General features: G+C 39.9%; 1 protein-coding gene across 14 annotated transcripts in view; it reads right to left on the bottom strand.

Annotated features, from left to right (window-relative positions):
* The window catches only part of tns1 (tensin 1), a 432,533-nt gene that overhangs the window by 89,368 nt on the left and 321,204 nt on the right, over positions 1-21,961 (bottom strand). For all 14 annotated transcript variants that reach the window (XM_008110407.3, XM_008110418.3, XM_008110425.3 and 11 more), the window contains 5 exons: positions 20,387-20,447; positions 18,279-18,354; positions 17,807-17,936; positions 15,814-15,879; positions 14,982-15,098 (listed from right to left, as the gene is read on the bottom strand). In XM_008110407.3, the coding sequence (XP_008108614.2) occupies positions 14,982-15,098; positions 15,814-15,879; positions 17,807-17,936; positions 18,279-18,354; positions 20,387-20,447 (450 nt within the window). The remainder of the gene's footprint in view (positions 1-14,981; positions 15,099-15,813; positions 15,880-17,806; positions 17,937-18,278; positions 18,355-20,386; positions 20,448-21,961) is intronic.

The following is a 21,961-nucleotide window of genomic DNA, read 5'->3' as shown; positions in this document are numbered from 1 at the left end:
TGAAGGGAAATGATTTACAGGGGCTTCAACAGTTAGCTTGGTGAATAAAACACCAATACCAAAGATGGGGAGGGATCAACATACTGAACTGTAAATAACAATGTGCTTGCTGTAGCAGGGAAAGCATGCCAAACATTTTAGGAAGGAGAGACTGCCTGTAACATATAGATACACTGACGACAAGAAGCTACTGCATTAGTTCATGGCACAAAGATACAAACAGCAAGTAACAAGTATACATACACACATACATATCAAGCACGTCTTCATAGTACACAGCAAAGGCTATTTGGAGCTCATCCTGAAAATTCAGAAGATGTAGAATTGTGCACTAAACTCACAAATCCTCCAAATCAACTATACATTATATACATTTTAAAATGCACACCTTACTAATTTGTGTCTTTACTTATCCAATAAATTCATTTATTGTGAAAAATGTTTAAAAAATAGTTAAATCCTTCCCAACACATTCAAGTCAAGTGATTTAATATATAACATATTCTGAGGTCTGTGGCATGCAATGAAAATAGCAGGATTCTGAATCATTCCTTTTTTAAGAAAATGCCCTTTTATTCTTTTTTAAGGCTCATTTTCACAGATAAGAATTTCTTTAAATAGAAAGGGATTCTCTAGCCCAGTTATTTTTGAACTCCATTCCCCCAAGTGTTTTGGACTTCAACTTCCAGAAGCCCCAGATGCCTTGGCCAATGATCAGGGATTCTGGAAGGCAAAGTCCAAAACACCTGGAAAATTAGAGTTTGAGAAACACTGATCTAGCCCATCAGCAGATTGTGTAGACAAGTTCAGTGAAACAAAGGCCCCATCTACACTGCCATATAATCCAGTTCGATGAAATTAGTCTGCATTCTGAAACTGGATTATGACAGTGTAGATGGTGCCTAAGAATTATTTATTATTTATTTATTTACAGCATTTGTATTCCACCCTTCTCACCCCGAAGGGGACGCAGGGCGGATCACATTACACATATAGGCAAACATTCAATGCCTTTTAACATAGAACAAAGACAAGACAAACATAGGCTCCGAATGGGCCTCGAACTCATGACCTCCTGGTCAGAGTGATTCATTGCAGTGATTCATTGCAGCTGCTCTCCAGCCTGCGCTACAGCCCGAGCCCAATTAAATAGTATTAATTTCCAAACCAAAATGCAGTAGTTGTTCATACTTATGCAATTCACTCCGAATATTATTGTGCAAGTGCTATTGAAAGGAATGAACAGTACAGATTGGCACTGTTGCCTTTCTTATACTAACCGAAACTGAACATTTCAGGTTATGCTCTGTGACCATAACGTTATGCTTTGAGATGTGTCTCATGAAGGCTGCAAAACACATCACATACACAAAAAGAAGGACTGTAGCCTTTAAATGTGTAAATGCATGCACATGTGTTTGTGAATAAACACCTGGAAAATGAATAGCACAACATAACACATGCCATAATCCTTAACATGACAAATTGCTCTTTAGGGTTGCCTTATGGAAGCGCTACTGTATATCTTGCAGCCATACAGTCTTCCCAGGTTTCAATTAAACTAAAATATCTACCTGCAAAGGAGAAAGTTTTAAATTTCAAGGTAACAAGATGATGGAAGTACTTGAACTCCTATTATTATTTTCAACCAGTTGCGCTTCAGTGCATGTTGCAGACAACTGCAGAGAAGTACATGCTAAAGAGCAAAGGGTCAATACCCACTGTGTGCATAAACAAATGGACTTACACTTGTTCTTATTGTAGTTCATGATCCCAACACAGAAAAACAATACCTTCTAGACACACAGACACAGCACGGAACTGCACTGTCGCCCGCCTCACAGCAAGCTCTCCTGGTAGGAACGTCTCTTGGCAAGATGCCATGGAGTAATTAGAGTGCAACAGGAGTGATTGCTTCTGGCAGCCTGTCCTGGGTGTAGGGAAAGATGCATCTTTCATGCTGCTAATCCAGCATTACAGAGAAACCAGGGCTCTAGATGCCCCTGCCAAATGACTGCACCTGCAAAGAGTTCAGCGGTCTTCTTGAGATGGAGTCTGCCTTCACCATTCTGCCTGTTACATCTTTCTCCTCACTACCTTTAGTCTCCATAAAGACCCAACTTACACACAGAAGCATGGTCTCTGCTGTAAGGTTAACGTAAAGATTTCCCCCTGACATTAAGTCTAGTCATGTTTGATTCTCATTTGGTGCTCATCTCCATTTCTAAGATGAAGAGCCTGTTTTGTCTGTAGACAGCTCCTAGGTTATGTGGTCAGCATGACTGCATAGAGAGCTGTTACCTTCCCGCCAGAGCGGTACCTATTGATCTACTCACATTTGTATGTTTTTGAACTGCTTGGTTGGCAGAAGCTGGGGCTAACAGCAGGAGCTCACTCCACTTCCCAGATTTGAACTGCCAACTCGGTGACCAAGTTCAGCAGTCAGTGGTTTAATCCGCCGCGCCACTGGGGGCTCTGGTCCCTGCCGTACTCAAGCAATTTAGATCCAGATACTCATTGGGCAGACTATCTGGTATCCCCTACTCCCAAAGATTATGCCCATGCGGTGGAAATGAAATAGAATAATTAAAACACATCTTGTTGCAGTGCCGCTTTTACTCAGCCTGACGAGGTCAACTCATACGCCCAGTTCTGGCCTGATTGTCTGACCATGCCCCGCAAAGGAAGGTCAGATACCTTATGGAGGATAAGCACCACAAGGTGACCCTCACGGTGATAAAGTTCCTTGCAGTGGCAGCAAGGCTGAGAAAGAGCCTAGTCTCCAATCAGGGTGTTACTGACCTTGTGTAGTATGTGTCTGTTTAGCACATTTCCCCAGTTTTGAATGTTCTGTAAAATCCTGTATGTTATTAAATTAACAGCTGCGAGTTCATGGACCGTAATAAAGTAAAGATACTCATTGACACAATCTCTGGCTTTAGGGCGACACCATTAACTGTTGTCAATCTAAAACTTGTAAACTTGTTTTGTTTCTAAGGTACAAGAAAAGGAGTTCTGTAACATATATCATAAAGCAGCTTCCTCCATCTTAATGTAATTTTTAGGTGGCTTTTTTGGACAAAGTGGGATAAATGTTTACACCTAAGCTTTAAAATGCCACAGAGTCATTTGTTGACTTTTAAGGTGCCAGAAAACTGTCGGTTGTTGCAGTTTCCCCGAGCAGACTTAGATAGTGGAACCTCTAGAAACTGGTTAAATAATGCCATTTGTTGTACATCTGGTATATGTAAACACAGTACTGTACACAGTTTGGGAATGTTTATATGCACAAGACTGTACAGAGCTTCTGCACTGCATATACTTGATTTCCAGGACTCATCTTCCCAAGAATGAAGAGGAAAGAAAGGGCAGTTTCCTGGACAAGTGCCAGCCTCTGTTCTCTGCACACAAAGTACATTTGCAGTGGCTCTCTTCTGGCTAATCTTTTCTTTTCTCTTTCCTTCCTTCTGCAGGGCTGCCATAACATCCCACCATTCTTCAGAATTGCAAGTTGGCCTCTTATCCAAGTTCTATGGTGGCCGGGCCAAAGGGAACTCTTAATGAGGTACTTGATTAGACTGTGACTACCCTCGCTTGCCCTCACCAGAAGCCAGGAGCATAATTCAATGGGAGGGGGACAGGGCTGTGGTTGAACAATGCAGCAATTGTGGAAGAATTGTCTTCGGGAATGCCATTGGCATTGTCCCATCCATGTGACCAGGCTTGGTATGGCCAAGACGATTTTGCAAGGGAAGGGAAGTGTCTTGCCAGTGTCACAGTGGAATGAGACCTTTGGCTCAGCTGAAAGGAAATGCAATGGGAACTTCAGCTTTAAACAAGTATGGTATTTCCCACAATTTCTCTAAATTTGCAAGAGGCACAAGCCCCAGGCTCTTATTGCTAGCAAGGCCCAGTATGTCCATTTGCTTCTCATTTTCTCCTGCAAAGACAAGGGCTTCTGCCACACATTTCCTTTTTTATTATTTTTTTCAATGTAAACTCTTTGCATTTTGATGTATATTTAATATTAATTAGACAGATGCTTTCTTTAATGCTTAATCAGTAAAACTACAAGATAATATTCCAGAGAAAAGCTTGAGTCTTGAGTCCCCCTTGGGGTAAAGAAAGGCAAGGTATAAATAAGGTAAATAAATAAATAAATAAGGTTTCATTTACTTGTGATAAGGATGAGTATTTTTTCTCAAACTTGACTTTGTAAGCCCTTTCTTTTACATTTTTTTCCAGATAAATTTTTTGTTGTTGTGTAAATGAAAAAAAGAGAAGAAAAAGAAAGGCAAGAAAAACATGTATAAAAAGAAAAGACTTTATACAGGTATCTAATGCAAATCATATATAAAATATTAATTACTGTACAAATATCACTTCAATTCAAACCCCTACCCCACTTACCCCACACCCGTGAAGCCATCACCCAAGAACTCTGACACCACTCAATGTGGATCTCATATCTAACAAGCATTTACCTTTATTTCTTATCTTAATAATTCCCTTTGTGGCTACTTTCGAATCTACAGTACCTTTGTCTTCCTTTCCAGATAGCCAAATGTCAGCCTCTATTTATTTACAAATGCTTCATGATTTCCTCTTTTAATACCATTAGTTAGCTTGGTTATTTGGATATACTCTAGTACTTTCTCTCTCCAATCTTTAATAATTAACTCTGTTTCCCCCTTCCAAGATTTTGCTATTGTTAGTCTTGCCACAACAAAGCTGTACTGGCAATTTTTTCGTCTCCTACACTAATACTCTTTCTGAATAACCCTAAAAGGCACATTTCTGGGTTTTTCCTCAACCTTTTTGGTGATCATACTATTTGTTTCTATCACCATCTTTTAAAAAAGAAATTGTACTATATTGCAGGACCACCAAACATGAAAAAAGGAGTGGTTCTGCATCCTGTGCCTCCAGCATTCCCCTCAACAAGTTTTATCTATTTTGGCCATTAGCTCTGGGATTATATAACTTCTCAAAAACATTTTATACATGTTTTCTCTAACTGAAGCAGCTATCAAAAATTTAAACTCCTTTTTCCAGAGATGTTCTCAATCCTCCAAATCAACATTTCTCCCTAAATATTTAGCCCACAAAATCATCCCAGTTTTTATTCGATTGTCCTCTATGTTGTATTTTAAAATATATTTATATAATATGGAGATTAGGCCTCTGTTGCCCTTTTCGAAAATGTTCTTTAATTCCAATTTTCTGGCTGAAAACCATACTCTCAAATATTTTGTAAATCTATCACGTAAGAGATAGTAGCTAAACCAGTCATTTATTCCTAACTCTTGTCTCCTATTAAGTTTCCATTGCTCTTTTTCTTTGGTAAGATATTCTGATATACTTGATTCTGCATGGCTATTTGGTCTCAATACTGCTTCCAATGGGTGCAGCCATAACAGAGTTTTGGGTTTGATATTCTCCTTATACGTTTTACACATTGCTAAAAGATTAGCTCTTATTATATATTAAATTCCTTATTCACCTTGTCTTTCTCATACCAATGATAGGTATGCCACCCAAATCTTAGATTATGGCCCTCTAAATTAAATAACTCACTTTTCTCCAGTTTGATCCATTCCTTAAGCCAACTGAAACTTGCTGCTTCATAATATCTTTCACATATCTAAGATTCCTATAAGCAATTGTAGCTTTTTTGCATTTCCAAATGAGTTTAACCCAGGTCTTTCTTCCAAAGTTCAAAAACGTTTACTCATTTTATGATTGCCTCACATCTCCTATGGGTTTTATGTATCTGGAAACTGGAAATGGTGCCCATTTATCAATTTTATCTTTAAATAAAGTTTCAGTTTTAGAATATGAACCACCACGCTTTCTGCACTTTTGTTTCAAAGATAGCTCTTAGCTGTGGTTTGCAGGTCTTTTAAAATATATCATTAATTACTATCACTGGGAGTACCCAAGAGGTATAAAGATCGGTCAGAATTTTGGTTGATTTTTATTCTACTATTACACATTAATGTTTGCAAAGTCCTTCATAAATTCAACATATGTGCCTTGATGGTTTTTAAAAAAAGGTAACCCAACTGAAAGCAAAATGGACAGCTCTGTTCATCCCTTGTCAATGATACAGCACACTCGGTTCCATCTATCACACAAGCAAACTTCTCATTATGTAACAAGACTTTCCCTTGCTCTCCTCCTACCTGCCTCCAGAACCCCAAATCTCCTCTGAATCTCATAAAAACCTAACTGGAAGTTTCAGGTAGCATGGCTGCAAAAATACTGCTGTTTGCCATTGTTGTTGATAACTATTGGAGCTCATGGGAAGTAGAAATAGAGAGAAATGTCCCCAGAGGTGAAATCAGGTACCTTTAGTTTGCTACCCAACTTCCTTTCTTGCAAGATCTAAATACATCTTGCATCTTCCTACCTCCTGGTTGTTATAGATTCAGAGACCCCATGGACCATCCAGTCCAAGCCTCTTCCATGCAGGAATACACAAAGGCCCCTTCTACACTGCTGTATAAAATCCAGATTATCTGCTTTGAAATAGATGAGGTGGTTCTACCGCCAGGCCAACTAGGCACTTGCCTGTGGTGCCATGTTCTCGAAGGGCACAGTTGAGGTGCTCCCGGGTGCGTGCGCATGCAAGCACGCATGCATGTTGAGGCGCATGCGGGAGCGCCTCAACTGCACCCTTCGAGAACATGGCGCCACCTTCCGGCTATCTTGGGCCTCCCGGGCAGCATGCGTCGCTCTCCATCTGCTTCAATCTACGGAAGGAAGGGTGGAGAGTGTGCACACTGGAACGCAGGGCGGGCCCACACCAGCATGGGCCCGCCCTGCATGCCGGCGTGCACACTCTCTATTATTAGGCAGTGTAGACTCAGATAATCCAGTTCAAAGAATATAATGTGATTATCTGCTTGGAAATTTTGGATTATAAGGCAGTGTAGAAGGGGCCAAAGACTCCTGACCGATGGCCATCCAGTCCCTGTTTAAATATCTTCAGAGAAGGAAACTCCACTAAACTCTCAGACATATCCTAGTGTCAATCAGCTTTACAATCAGACAGTTTTTTGTAATGTTTAGGGACAATCTCTTTTCTTGTTGTGACATGAATCTCAGTGGCACCTCATTGGTAGAAACATCCCTGACTGTTTAAAACATTTGAAAACCACTGTCTGGTGAACTGTGCTGCATGAAGCAATTATATCTAACTAAAAGTTTCAATCTGCAGATGTCTAGCTCCTGATATGACTGGGAAAGACAATTGTATACTGCCTGCAAGCCAACTGCTTCCCAGACTTCAGAAAAAAGGAGCCTGCAGCCAGACAACAATTCCTGGCTGTAGAAAAGTTGGCATGACTGGCATGACTGCAGAAATTGTTAATTCTACTTAGGAAAAAAAAACAGGTTCAGATTGGCAATTTCTTTATCCCCACTCCTTCCCTCCATCTCCTGCTGTTCAATCTGAAGAAAACCAGCAAAGGCAAAATGTAGTGATAAATTGGTATAATAAGGGCTGTCCTCCCAATACACATGTGCATACACATGGAAGAAGGTAAGTGTAATGAAGTATGAGTTTTGTATTCATGTTTGTTGTGTTTAACTATGTGCTTGTGGTTTGGTTAGGTAGGTGTGAGACGGCTGCAGCCATTTAGTGGTTCTCCTCTGAGACAGTTGCCATGGAGATGTGGGTGGAGCCATCTGCCGAGGGGAGGAGAAGTGAACAGGTTTTAAAAAGTGAAGCCTCAGTCTGTGCTCTGATGAGGCACAGGGAAGATTGATTCCAGGTTGATGGGATCAAGGAGACTCAATTGTTCATTTTGAGTTGGTTTCAAATAAATTTTGTGACTTATTTAATGTAGTCTGTGTCCTGGAAAGGCACAGAGAATCTGTGATAGTATATCACAGGGGTGTCTGTGGTTTGAAGTCACTGGATAGTCCAAGTTTCGGACTTTGGGAACCAATCCCAGCTGGACTCACATAGATCCATTGAAGTAACAGTTTAGAAAGGAGCAGAGGAAGAAGTTTTAACTACTTTAAGTAAAAGAAGTGATACTTTAGAGAGTTTGATTCATCTCATTCTAGTATTGTAACTGTTAATAAGAATACCTCTAAGTGAAACATCTTTTGTAACCACCAAGCTTGTGCCTGAATAAACTTGATATTGTTCTTTTTACATCAAAGCCTCTGTCGTCTATAGACTCCCTCAGCACAATTGCGCTACCATTTTAACACCGAATAAAGTAAAAGACTTCCTCTGAGCTATTGGGTGGTTGAGCACTTTTATAATCTAAAGGTGTCTCTCCACACAGTGGTGGCTGCATTTCCACTAATCGGTGGCAGTTATTTTTTATTATTTGGGACAGCTATTCGTTATTAATTGGGTCTTCTATGCTACCCTTTTTTACAGTAAGCTACATAAATGCTTTGCAACCATCCCAGATAGATAACCTAGGCATTTTATCTCCAGAGCCAGCCCCATCTACTATATCTGTTGAATCATGAACAACAGATCAAATCCAGAATGGGTTTGATGTACAGATTTTTATGTTTTATCATCCTTGTGGGAGGCTTCTCTCATGTCCCCGCATGGAGCTAGAAATGACAAAGAAAGCTCATCTGAACTCTCCCTGGGTTGGATTCAAACCGGCAACCTTCAGGTCAGCAACTCAAGCTTCATGTCAGCAGTCCTGCCGGCACAAAGCTTTAACCCATTGCACCATCAGGGGCTCCTATTTGAACATTAGTGAAATTATCACATTGCCTGAGGAAGATTCGTCACCCTGTTACTTCCTTTTTCCATCCAACCAGTGCTGCCTGGATCTTCTGGAGGAGTATTTTGGGAACAAAGCCGCTGTCTGTCCAGTCTTTCTCTGACTTCCACCACTTTATGCCAGCAGCTCCTCCTGACCAATACACACACTTATTATTGCAGTGCCAGAAACACTGCACATAGTTCCCTAACCTAATAAGGAAAGAAAAGCTGTAAATAAGTAACATTTGCCTAGGATTAAATCCTCTGTCTTGTTGTGACCATGTTTCCTCTTTCCAAGACAGCTTCTGCCAGAGAAGACAAAATGCAATGGTTTGGCCAGGTCTTGTTCCTACTTCAAATTTGTAGCAATTACATAAAGTCATATACACATTCAGTGGAAACCAAGGCCCCTCCCAACTGAGCTTGAGCTATTACGGCTAACAAGAACAGCAAAAACATCTGTCTACATTCTCTTGTGCCTTCTGCCTTTCTCAGAATACCTTAGACATTATATAATATATAGGAAATAGCAAGGAATATTCACAGTTTCTGTTCTCTGTGTTGACTTGTGGTGTCTGAACATCTTTCTGCAATTCCCTACTTTCTAGCTTCAATTCCACCAAAGAGAAAGACTGGGAGGAAGGGGCAAAAATCCCAGACTGGGAGGAGGTGGGAGTAGTCAATTCAGTGAAGTCTAAAATACATGAATTTCCAATAACATCCGGAAAAGGAATCTGCTTAGGGAATTTACCTCTATCATCTTGGGTTGTTATTTAAAGAGTATGCATTTAAATATTAATACTTTGTCCTTTGTAACCTGGCCAAAAGCTTTCTTGCTCCTGTGTTAGATATTGCCAAAAATTACTCAGGAGATTATCTTGGATTAAATTTCAAGAAGATACATTCCTGTGTTAGAGACACGCTTCCACCCCTGGGCAGAAATTAATGCTCCTATCATTTGTCTTCTGACATGCAACCAAATGTTGTGAGGAGATTAAAGTTCCTCCTTGATTTAGGTGCAATCAAATGTACTTCTACTTTAAAGTACAGCTAACTATCTCACAGAGCCCACTCCCCCACCAGAGTTGTACAACACTACAGTCTGCATCTGTGAAGATAGCTGCACCAACATCACTACTTTGTGGGACTTGGAACAGTTACTTTTGGACTATGGTACCCAGACTCCCTCCAGGGAGAATGTGGGCGCTTGGCTTACTGCCAAGAGAATAGCCAAATGCATTTGCTGGTGCAGGCTGGGTATGAAGTAGTACTTGGAGAAATTACCTTTTTGGGGGCTGAATACAGGATTCTGGAATTTGCATCCCAAAAAGGAACTTTTCCAAACCCTTCCAGTATGCCTTTAGTGAATTGAAGGCAATTGCAATAGTCTTGCTGAAGAAGTCAAGTTATTTATTTATTTATTTATTTTTAATTTAATGAAGAATTCATTAAATAAAAAGATCTTGGAGTCCTCGTGGATAACAAGTTAAACATGAGCCAACAATGTCATGCAGCGGCAAAAAAAGGCCAATGTGATTTTGGCCTTCATAAATAGGAGTATAGTACAGTAGAGTCTCGCTTATCCAAGCTAAACGGGCCGGCAGAAGCTTGGATAAGCGAATATCTTGGATAATAAGGAGGGATTAAGGAAAAGCCTATTAAACATCAAATTAGGTTATGATTTTACAAATTAAGCACCTAAACATCATGTTTTACAACAAATTTGTCAGAAAAAGTAGTTCAATACACAGTAATGTTATGTTGTAATTACTGTATTTACAAATTTAGCACCAAAATATCACAATATATTGAAAACATCGACTAAAAAATGGCTTGGATAATCCAGAAACTTGGATAAGCGAGGCTTGGATAAGTGAGACTCTACTGTATCTATATTCAGGGAAGTCATGCTACCCCTCTATTCTGCCTTGGTCAGACCACACCTGGAATCACACTGTGTCCAATTCTAGACATCGCATTTTAGGGGAGATATTGACAAGCTGGAATGTGTCCAGGGGAGGATTACTAAAATGATCAGGGGTCTGGAGAACAAGTCCTTTAAGGAGTGGCTTAAAGAACTGGGCATGTTTAGCCTGTAGAAAAGAAGGCTGAGAGAAGACATAATGGCCAGGTATAAATATGTGAGGGGAAGTCATAGGGAGGAGGAGCAAGTTTTTTCTCTGCTGCCCTGAAAACTAGGACGCGGGCAATGGCTTCAAACTACAGGAAAGAAGATTCCACCTGAACATTAGGAAGAACTTCCTCACAGTGAGAGCTGTTCAGCATTGGAACTCTCTGCCCCAAAGTGTAGTGGAGGCTCCTTCTTTGGAGGCTTTTAAGCAAAAGCTGGATGGCAATCTGTTGGGGGTGCTCTCAATGTGATTTTTCTGCTTCTTTGCAGTGGGTTGGACTGGATGGTCCATGAGGTCTCTATGATCCTAATTCTCTGTCATGCCCATTACTCTGAAAAATGATGCAGAGGTTTTCTAAAACTGTGAATGTGAGGAAGTGAAGGTAGGGATGGGGAGGAGGGAAGAGTTTTACGTCTACACACAAACACAAACTGGAAAATTATCAAAGTACTCTCAAGCAGATTTCTGACCTAATTCACCTGAGTATTTTCCATGTAGCTGTCACGCAGGGACTTTGGCCAGGAATGAAAAGCCCTATATTAACAAATGCAATCCCAGCTCTTTTTTCCATATGCCTTTTGTCTTCTGAAACTACAGGACAGCTTGACAGGCAAGGAGAAGCCATAAATACCAAAGCTTAAGCATGGATCCCTCTGAGATTTTCACAACCCATCCATTATCATTAATGTCTTCTTACATATGGGATCAAGTGCTTTGGAAGTTAATGGCTCTGGAAAAGGGAACCTCTGCTGACCTTACAAGGAAATGGAATGAGTTCTACACATGGAAGATGGGCAGTCAAGTTCCAGTACATTCCAAGGTGATATTAGGGGACCTATTCAGCACAGATGCATAAAACAGGCCTTGTTGCTTTTCTGCACCTGGACATTTCTATTGAGCATTCCATTTACTGGAGACAGGGCATTGTGCATGCATTGCTTCTCAGATACTAAAAAATAACAAGTTCCAACTCACCCAAAGACACCCCCAAACAGCCATTTCATGTGTAATGGGTAAAAATTACCAGCTGAATTGAAAAATAAAATGTAGCAATGTTGTTGTTGTTGTTGTAATGTGCCTTCAAGTCGTTTCTGATCCTAAGGCGAGCATATCAAGAGGTTTTCTTTGCAAGAGTTAATCAGAAGCAGGTTGCCTTTGCCTTCCTCTGAGGCTGTGAGTGTGGCTTGCATAAGGTCATCAGTGAGCTTCCATGGCTGAGTTCAAATTCCAATTCCCGAGTCCCAATACAACAACCAAATTGCCAAATCAATTTATTTTGTGTTATCTTGCAGCCTTCATTGGAAATCATACTAAAAATGATATTTATCCACCCAACCTCATAGGAGAAAATCTCTACCACACTACCCTACCATTTTCTCATAAGGCATCATCCATCATGGTCATCCATAAAATGTAGATGCTTCAAAAATACACACATTTCTAACTTCAAGCACAAAGGGTATGTCTTGAGCTGATCAAATAGGCCACAAAGTCCAAGCACAAAGAAATTGGTTTCCAAACAGTTTTTAGTTCAACTGGAGTGATAATTATCTTGAATATCTGCAATGGCTATTTTGTTTATTTTTTGAGGGAAGTATCAAAGTGGAATTCTTTTCACTGTCACCACATTAAAGGACGTAAGTAAAAGAGAAGGTTAAACCATGGTCTAAATGAGAGTTGGAAACTGGGCAGTGCTCTAGACATTGCTGGACTGTACATTCCAATTGCCCTAGCCAGCATAGCCAGTGAATTCTGGAAGCTGTAGTCCAACAACATCTGGAGGGTTGAATGATGCTCCCCCCTGTCATAAATGTAATGGCTAATCCCAACTAAATTACTCCCAACAAAGGAACTGCTGGTTGGGGAAATCAACATAACTCATGTAAACCCCTCTGGTTCAATATGTTCACTGTTGTCGACACATGCAGTTAGTTATAGGCCAATGTCACTTTCCTTCTTTCTTCAAACAGTCCATCTAACCAATATCTTTGTTCCTGACATAGTTAGGCCCAACATAAATTAACACCATTTCTAAAAGTTAGCAAACCATCATGGCAGAGCAATCCCAGCCAAATGTAAACAGAGAGGTGTTGCCATCTGAGAAACTAGTCATGATAACAGCCTGTTCTGGTCACAGCAGTGGTGAGCTCATGCTGAGCTACAAGACACCCTTCACAAGCCTATGTGCCCATTCTCTGGCAGAAATCCGTATGTTAGACCATGCCAGCTTTATTCAGTCCCTGTCTGTGAAGCATGAAGCAAAAAAAGGAGAGCAGCAATACCATTCCAGCCAGCTCATTAACTGGAATGCTTGTTCTCTCACTTTCCCTGTCCCTTCTAACACACACATTTCATAGGAAGCCAAAGCATTTTGCGTTTTTGAAACTCATCACTCACTCCAGGATTTTGGGTGAGAGACTTAACAGAACATCTTGGCTTTCCTTGATGTTGTATCATACACATTACTCTGTCACTTTGCAAAACATTTGACTCATGCCATCTGTTTCTCACACATGGCTCATTTGCAGCCTGTGACCTTCAGGCTATCCAGAAAATTCATCTGTTCCCACCTCTCCTCATTCCTGTCCATGCACTTTGAGACTTTGAGGCAATCAGGCCACCCGTGACCGAGTCTCTGCTATGTATGTGGGCTGGGCCAGGAGGGACCATGACTTAGCAACTGGGAAGCTAAGGGAAATAAAATAGTACAGCCAAGTATTCTTTACTGACCTCAGTGGATATTGGCCCTAGCGAAAGGAAGCAACCTTTTAGCATAATAGCCAATCCAATTCTTTGAAAGAGGAAGGAACAAGCAAATTATCCCAAACTGAATGCACTTTTCTTGATTCAAAGAAAATGCAGCTATATGGGTTGTCTTTTGAACTACAAAAAGGGTCTGCTGTGGCTATTTGCATTTGAAATTGCTCCCTTGTACAACAAACTCACTTTTACCTTATTAAAATATCAATTACAATATTAAAAAGCACATTTTAGACCTTTATAATTAATGCTTTTGAGACTGAGAGAGCGTGACTTGCCAAGGGCACCCAGTGGATTTCCATTGTTAAGTGGTGATTCAACCTGGTCTTAGAGTTTACAGTCTAATACTCAAACTACTACATCACAAATATGATCAATGTTCGGAGTATAAGAGGCTCACAATGAGTGGCTCTTTTCTCTATTTATCTGCTCCACCATAGTATATATGACTTGGATACTTCATCAGAACCTTCCTTTGTTGAAGAGCTTCTGACATCTCAAAATGTATTCAATGTTTCTGAGTTTCCCGTTTAACTATTAATAGCAGTATGGGCTAGAATTGAAATGGCAATATATTTGTCAATTTTTGAAAAATGGTCAAAAATGTGTTTCTCAAGAACCATAAAACCCCCTCTAGAACAATCCTGAACTCTACAATTCAAAATATATTCCATATAATGTTCATGCAAAGATCTTTGCATAGGAAATAGCATTTTCAACATATAAAAGTATTTTACACATACATTTTTTTCTGTATTAACTTCTGTCTTTTGCTCAAAAAAATTATTTCTGTGCAAAAACATCAAACATGTATTTTGCACAAAATGCCCCAACTACAGCAATGTTCTGAAACAAATTTCTGCAGAGAAAGCATTTTTCTGCACATAATATTCTGTTTTCTGCACAAAACTGTGCATTAATTTGCAGAATAAGTTCCAAACTCGAAGAGGGAAGAAAACAGCCAAAACTATTGATTGATTTCTTTGAGAATGAAATTAGCAAGAAACTGTATTCCTAATCTGATAAGAGTTAGAATCCAAAAATATCTAGAGGCCTTACATACCCAATGTATTTTCTGTAAAAATCATACATAATATGGCTCTGCCAGAATTATACCAAAGAAGCCGGACTACAGATTGTCATATACTCTATCAGTGTTATATAATATTTGTATTTGTAAAAAGTATGGAGGCTACTAATATTTGTCTCACTGTAATCCAAAAACCAAGATTGCCTCTTGTAAGTGACCTGCTTTTAGGGAAATGTTATACAGTCAGGTGGGGCACAACCATCCTTGTATCTGAAAAGCTGGGTTGAGTGCAAGAGAATGCTGAGCCACTTACCCTCCATGCTGTCTTCTCGATGCAGGTTAAAGCTTTCATAGGAGTCCCTGCGGATAAGTGGATCTGAGGTGTTGTAGTCCACTGAGACACTGGGACCATTCTCAAGATGTTCCATGCCTATGGAGCAAGGATAGCATGATTTCAGTGACATGGCTAACCAATTTCATGAAGGATGGGATCAGACATGAAATAAATCAGTAACATATGAAAGGAAAACACAAATTAAAACATAAAAGGAACGTGAATTAAGGGCAGATGATGATGATGATGATGATGATGATGATAACAACAACAACAACAACAACTTTATTTTTTAATGCTGGAGTTTGGCACAAGAGCCTAACTCCAGCATTATACTGGTTTCTCCATTCTCCAGCCTGCAGGACTTCCTGGCAACTGGCTCTTGATGCTTTTCCAGCCCTTGGGAACAAGCATCCTACAATGCAAGGAGTGGAGTAAAGGGGGAATATAAGATTGTATCCCCTCCCGACTACAACTGATTTGCTGTTCAGTCAGTAGACATCCAGTGTTGGATAATGCACAAGGAGATCCAGAACAGAATCAAGATACTCAGAAGACCAGAATATTACTGTCCTTCCGCACCTCCCTTCAAAAAAAAAAAAAAAGATTTCAACATTACAGCTGCTTCTCAGATCAGAGCCCAAGCTAGACCTGGAAAATTTGATTTCTACAATATACAAAAATGGTTCTTCAGAAATCAGCAAGAGGATCACACAGGAATCTGAAATGCTTAGAAATGAAAAGGATCAAACATGGGACATGGAATGCAAGTGATTTATGTCAGTGTTTGGTGACTAGAAACGTGTAATACCTTGAATCTTCTCAGGACCGTAAGAGAAAACAAACTCCACCTTCCCGTACTCTGGAAATCGCTCATCTGTCATGGAGAAAGAGGAGGAGGAAGCGGGTTTAGGTATATCAGTATGCATATGTTCAGTGAAAACCTAGAAAGTGAAACCATAATGCCCAGTTTGCAGAAAGGGCTGTAGTCCTAGGTATCTGTTACAGCACGTATGGGAAACTTTTGGTCCTCTTACTATTTTGGATTAGAGCTTCCACAATCCCTTATCACCGATGACGCTGGGTGGGGCTGATGGAAGTTTTAGGTTAAAATATTTAGACAACAAAACATTAGGGAATGTAAGTTTAGCAGTCCAAGAGTCAGGTCTTCAATTTCCTTAAAAAAGGTTCCTGGAGTCTCACTCAAAATAATTCCAATTCCAATTTTTAATAGGGCTTTTTCAGTTGTGGCCTCCATCTGAGAAATGCCCTTCCCAGAGGGGCTGACTTGCTGTCTTTTCAATAACTCAGATAGCTGAAGAACTATTTCTGACCTTCTACAACTTTGCACTTTTAACCTGAAACTGCCCTTACTTTTGAAATATTTTATTCTCACACTGGGGTTTCATCTTGGTGGTGTTTGGCTAACTTTAGTCATTGTTTTATTATATTACTGTTGTGTTGTTATATTTTTAACAGATTTTGAAACATCCATGAGAACTCTAAAAAGTGTATAGCTCAAAAGAAAATCAAACAATTCTGAGACAGTATCAATACAGATGGATGCATAGCTATGGCTTTAATATGCTGTGCCAGTTCTCTACATTCTTAAAAGGTAATTAATTCTAGAATGGCTAATGGCCATATTTGGTTACTCACATGGCCTGCACAAATATTGATCTCTGCTTACCACTGGCAGGGCAATTACACCAAGGACAGGAGCCCATTCTAATGTCTGATATTTCAATTTCTTTGCAAAGTCAGAAGAGAAGAAAAACACCTCCCAGACTCTTTTTATACACTTCCAGACAAATTCTTAGATCACTTCAGGAGATATAAAAATGAGCAATGGCAGTTTAGTTCAGGAACAGCATACATGACTCACTAGGAAAGGCGTTTGCAGCTCATGACAGCTGGCAAGAACACTTGAGTGCCATTTTATTTGGCAATGACTACCCTTTCCCATTCTCAGAAGCCCATGCAGTCTTCAAAGTTTCTGGAAAGGGGTGGAAAAAATTCAGCCAACAGACTTCTGCCAAGTTATTCAACATGGAGACCAGATAAACCCAAGTGTATGCTTTATTCTGGTCCATTCTCTGGCTATATATGCAATGTATTTCCTCTCCTTTCCTCAATTTCCCTGGGAATAAATAAAAGCAAGGGGTGAGGGGCAATCATTCCCTCCTCGTCACTTTGAGTCCATATATCATGAGAAATGTGAAACATAAATAAATAAATAAATAAAATCATGACTGGTGCTAGGGATTTTTCATTGGGGAAAAGATGATGGTCTCTCAAACAACAGACAACCATACTGATGGATGAATCATACTTTAGTAATCATGAAAGAATAGCATCTTCCACTGCATCAGAAGATAATAGGAAGCCTATGGGGGTCAGGACACAGAACACATTACTCTTATCTTCTTGCCTCATATCTATGCACTCCCAATACAGCATTTTATATGAGGTGCCTACATTACCCTGTGTCCTGGTGCCCTTAATGACCACATTGCATTTCAGAAATGATATATGTTTGAAATTAAGATTTGGAACTGAACCTTTCATCCCTTCAGCAAGCCATCAACCCAGACTATTGTAAGGGTCCTGATATCCAAGTACATTCTATTTAACAAAATAAAGACAGGCCTATTTATTTATACCCTCTTCTATCATTCCATGTGAGCCACTTGAAAAAGCAATGACACCATAAAAACACCCTGACCAAACAGTATACACTTTAATCCTGATAACCAAGCAGATCTCTTTTTATTCTCCTTATACAGCTGGGATGAAATGTTTACCTTTAAAGGCATCATCCAGGTCTTCCTTATTAAAGACAACGGCCAGATCATGAATGGCACATGTGTGGAACTGCACCCGGAAGATAACATCCCGTGTTGGGCTGCGGAACTCTTTGTGATAGCATTTCAGCTGCCAGGAAGGAGGAAAAGATGAGTAGATAGTAAGAGAAAACTGCCATCAGCTTTATATCAGTTTCACATTTGTATTCTATCTTTCTCCCCACAATGGAACTGGAGTTATAAAACTATACTTGAACACATCCACTCTCCCATCATTCCAGGCTCTCATCTCTTCTGGATTCTTCCTCAAAATGATGCTGAAATTTGCCTGGAGGAAATGGACTGGAATTGACATGTTTCCTAGTGTCCTTCTCCTATCTTCAAAATAGGCTCGATTGGCAAGAAGCGCTTAGTGTAGCAAAGGTTTACGTTGGTAGAAAATAGAAACAAATAATGCATATTTGATTCTTACCAATATATCTCCCTTTAAGAGCAGTCCAGGCTCTATGGTGATACAGATGCTGGTCTGGCTATCTCCCTGCACATTGCTGAAAAGAAGAAGAAAGAAGCTAAGCACTGAGAATAGACCCTGAGTACTGAGACAGATGGGATGCTCTCTCTTTAAGTCAGGGGTGGAAATCATCTATCTCACAGGATGTGCATGGCTCCCTGATGCTATCTTTCCAGCTCTAGGTCCTCCAAAATATTCATTAGTCTAAAAAGAATGTTTTGATTGCTTGTTCCTCTAAAATGCATCTGTATTCAGGGGGTACAATTATCCTATGTAAGAACATGTACACACTCTATATCTTAGCAAATAAATTGCTTTTTTTCCTCCCAAATCAGAAGTAATTAAGATCACCCCCAAACTAGATGTAACTTTCTGATCACTTCCAATTTTACTTGGAGGAGGTGGAGCAATCCCCCCTTGAAGGATCTGGGATTAGAAAACTGACCTCCATAGCTTGGCTATACCCGATTTAAAGTGTGTCCATACAAAAGCTTGCCCCATGCATGGTAGAATTAAACAGGTAATTTGAAAAACAGTCTCCAACAAATGTGGGAGTTTGATATTGCTATTTTCTGATGTTGTGTTACAGCGGCTTTATTATCTCCATCTGATCCTGATAACCTACTTAGACTTGCACTGATCCGCACAAGTGAAGTTAATGGTAACGTGTGGAAATGCCTCTACACTGTTTGTTTCAACTAATCCTCAAACAGTCTATTCCTGATCAGAACTCAAAAATTATTTTTTGAACTTTAACTTCCAGAATCACACTGCCCAATCTGACTGGAAGACTGCAAGGACTGTGGTCTATGAAAGTCACTTTTTCAGATTTGGCCCCAGGGTATATCACAAATGGTTTGTATAGTCCACATCTGCTTCTATATGCAGAAGTTTTTGATCAAATATTTTGAATATAACTGGGGACCAATTAGTGTAACAACAGGTATTTTTAATGAGGGGAATTGCTGTGCCATGTTGTACATTGGATGAAGCATATGCAACACTTAATAATAAAACCAATCTATTTAAGACTGTGTCTTATTCTCCATTCCAGTTTAAGACCCTGACTATATTTATTTATTTATTTATTTGCAGCATTTATATTCCGCCCTTCTCACCCCGAAGGGGACTCAGGACGGATCACATTACACATATAGGCAAACATTCAATGCCTTTTAACATAGAACAAAGACAAGACAAACATAGGCTCCGAGCGGGCCTCGAACTCATGACCTCCTGGTCAGAGTGATTCATTGCAGTGATCCATTGCAGCTGCTCTCCAGCCTGTGCCACAGCCCGAGCCACAGCCCGAGCCCAGCTATACAGATGATGTTAGCAAATGTTAACTTATCTCCTTTCCTCCCCCTCCCCTCTTCCATTCCATAACCTTAATTTTGTATTATATTCACACATTAGCCCCAACTCTGCTTGATTGGCTTTTCCAAAGGTATAACTTGATCGAATTGTAGATCCCCTGAATTTCTCACTGTGAATATCAGTACCAAAAAGTACCTATCTTTTCTGCAGCATTCTTTGTGTGTATTTGCACGAATGTTTGTCATGTCCAGCATCTCATTCAGTGCCTTGCTTTCGGATATAGAATAGGTCTCTACAGTCATTGAGCCATCACCAAGACTCTACTTGTGGAAGACAATTATACTCAGCCACAAGGGATTACCTATGATGATGGTGATGGTGATGACATTCCCCTCTTATTAACAGAAGTTAAGTCGATAAGCTAATAAATCACATCTTTATGTGCACAAAATTTAGCAAGAAAATGAATTAATTAGTGAGATGGAGTCTGAAAACCTGCTGATGTGAATAAAATAGAGAGAAAAGACTATCTTTCCTTCTTTTCCACATTTCCTTCGATATAGTTTTCCTACAAGCCATGCAAGCTGCCTTGGACCAGCCAGGGTGGTTTACATGGCTGGAAGACATTCCAAATGTAAACCCCAGAGTGATGTGGACTAATGTCTGCCCTGTCCCTATTAATGGAGAGGGAGAGAGGGGGAATTTGAATGCTAGAAGTCAAAGAGTAGTGCCAACTCAGATGTGACATTTACTAGATGCCAGATGTGTAGACTGGTTGCATAGCTTGGTATATCTTGAGGAAGGGCCGGCAGCCTAGAAGACATAAATCAAAGACAGAGAAAAAGAGACTTTCATTAGTCAGTGAGCTATTTTAGTTGCAGAGAAGGGAACACAAACAGTAAGAGGTCAAGACAAACATCCTAGCCTGGAGGAGAGGTTTTCAGTGACAGCGCCCTTCCAATAGTCAACAGGACAAGGTCTGTGACAGTGACAAATGCCTTGGAAAAAAATCAAGGCACAGTTAGGCAGCTGAACCTTTCTCTTCTTTGATGCCAAAGGAATTCAGAGATGCCTTTAGAGTCACTATTTAATTTATTTGTCCAGCTCTGTGTTCCAAAAGTGTGCTGAGGGTCCTGAGTACAGGAAATGTGACATATGTAAATAATACATGAGATATATAGGTATAACAAAATCATATTAGAGAAGTACACATGTATATTTAAGAGTATGCCTCTGTGTTATGGGTGGGTGGGTGAAACAGAAGTAAACAGGAATGTGCCTGTTTACTTCTTAGATTATCAAAAGTGCAACATTTATGCCAGGGATTCTATTGAAACATTATTATGTTGTTAATTAGGACTCATGAGTTTGGAACCAGATTTTGTAATAGCTTGAGCAGACTGAGGGCCCTTCCAGGCAGCCCTATATCCCAGAATATCAGGGCAGAAAATCCTACATTATCTGAGTGTGGACTCAGATAACCCAGTTCAAAGCAGATATTGTGGGATTTTCTGCTATCATATTCTAGGACTGTGTGGAAGGGCCATAAGTGTCTGTAGAATTAATGCAGTTTTACACCACTCAGCTGCTATGGCTCAATGATATGAAATAATAGGAGCTGTAGTTTTACAAGTCCTTTAGACTTCTCTGCCAAAGAGCACTGGTGCCTCCAGAATTCCAGATTCCATAACATTGTGTTATGGCAGTTAAAATACATTAATTCTACAATGTAGATGCACCCTGAGTCAAATGAATAGGACTAACAATTCAAGATACTTGCATGGAGGGTAAACACTGGCTTTAGCAGCATGGTTATGTAACAACCTAAAACAGAATTAAAGAGCCTCTGAAAGTGAGAAAACTTTTAAAACAAGTGCTGGAACTATCCTAACTCCCTTTGAACAGGTGAAAACATCTTTGCTCAGGGAACAGACATACACATTAAGCTGCCCAAAGTAAAATCAGGGGCTAAAAGTGGTAGAGAGCCTGGCTCAGTCTCGGTAGTAGGATGAGGTGGCCAAATGCTGAGCTGGAAAAATAGGCTACACTACTTCAAATTATATGCATTATGTTCCACTTCTGAACATTTTTCCACAGATATATTATATGAAAGAAAACTCTGCACATAGAAAAATATAACTTCAAATAAAAACATTTTTAAAACCATTTGCTATGCAGTTTTTTTTCCTATTTACAAAGTGTATTTGGTGGCAGAGCATTCACAAACACAATCCCCAAACCACAGTCTGAAATGGCACAGACCACTGTATCACCTCAGCATGCCAGAATTCTGTTGCATCTGTAGATCAATCAAGTCTAAAGCATAG

Source organism: Anolis carolinensis, chromosome 1 (assembly GCF_035594765.1).
Source record: "Anolis carolinensis isolate JA03-04 chromosome 1, rAnoCar3.1.pri, whole genome shotgun sequence".
Lineage (NCBI taxonomy): Eukaryota > Metazoa > Chordata > Lepidosauria > Squamata > Dactyloidae > Anolis > Anolis carolinensis.
The sequence above is the reverse complement of the archived record's forward strand: the minus strand, read 5'-3'. Positions and strand labels throughout refer to the sequence as shown.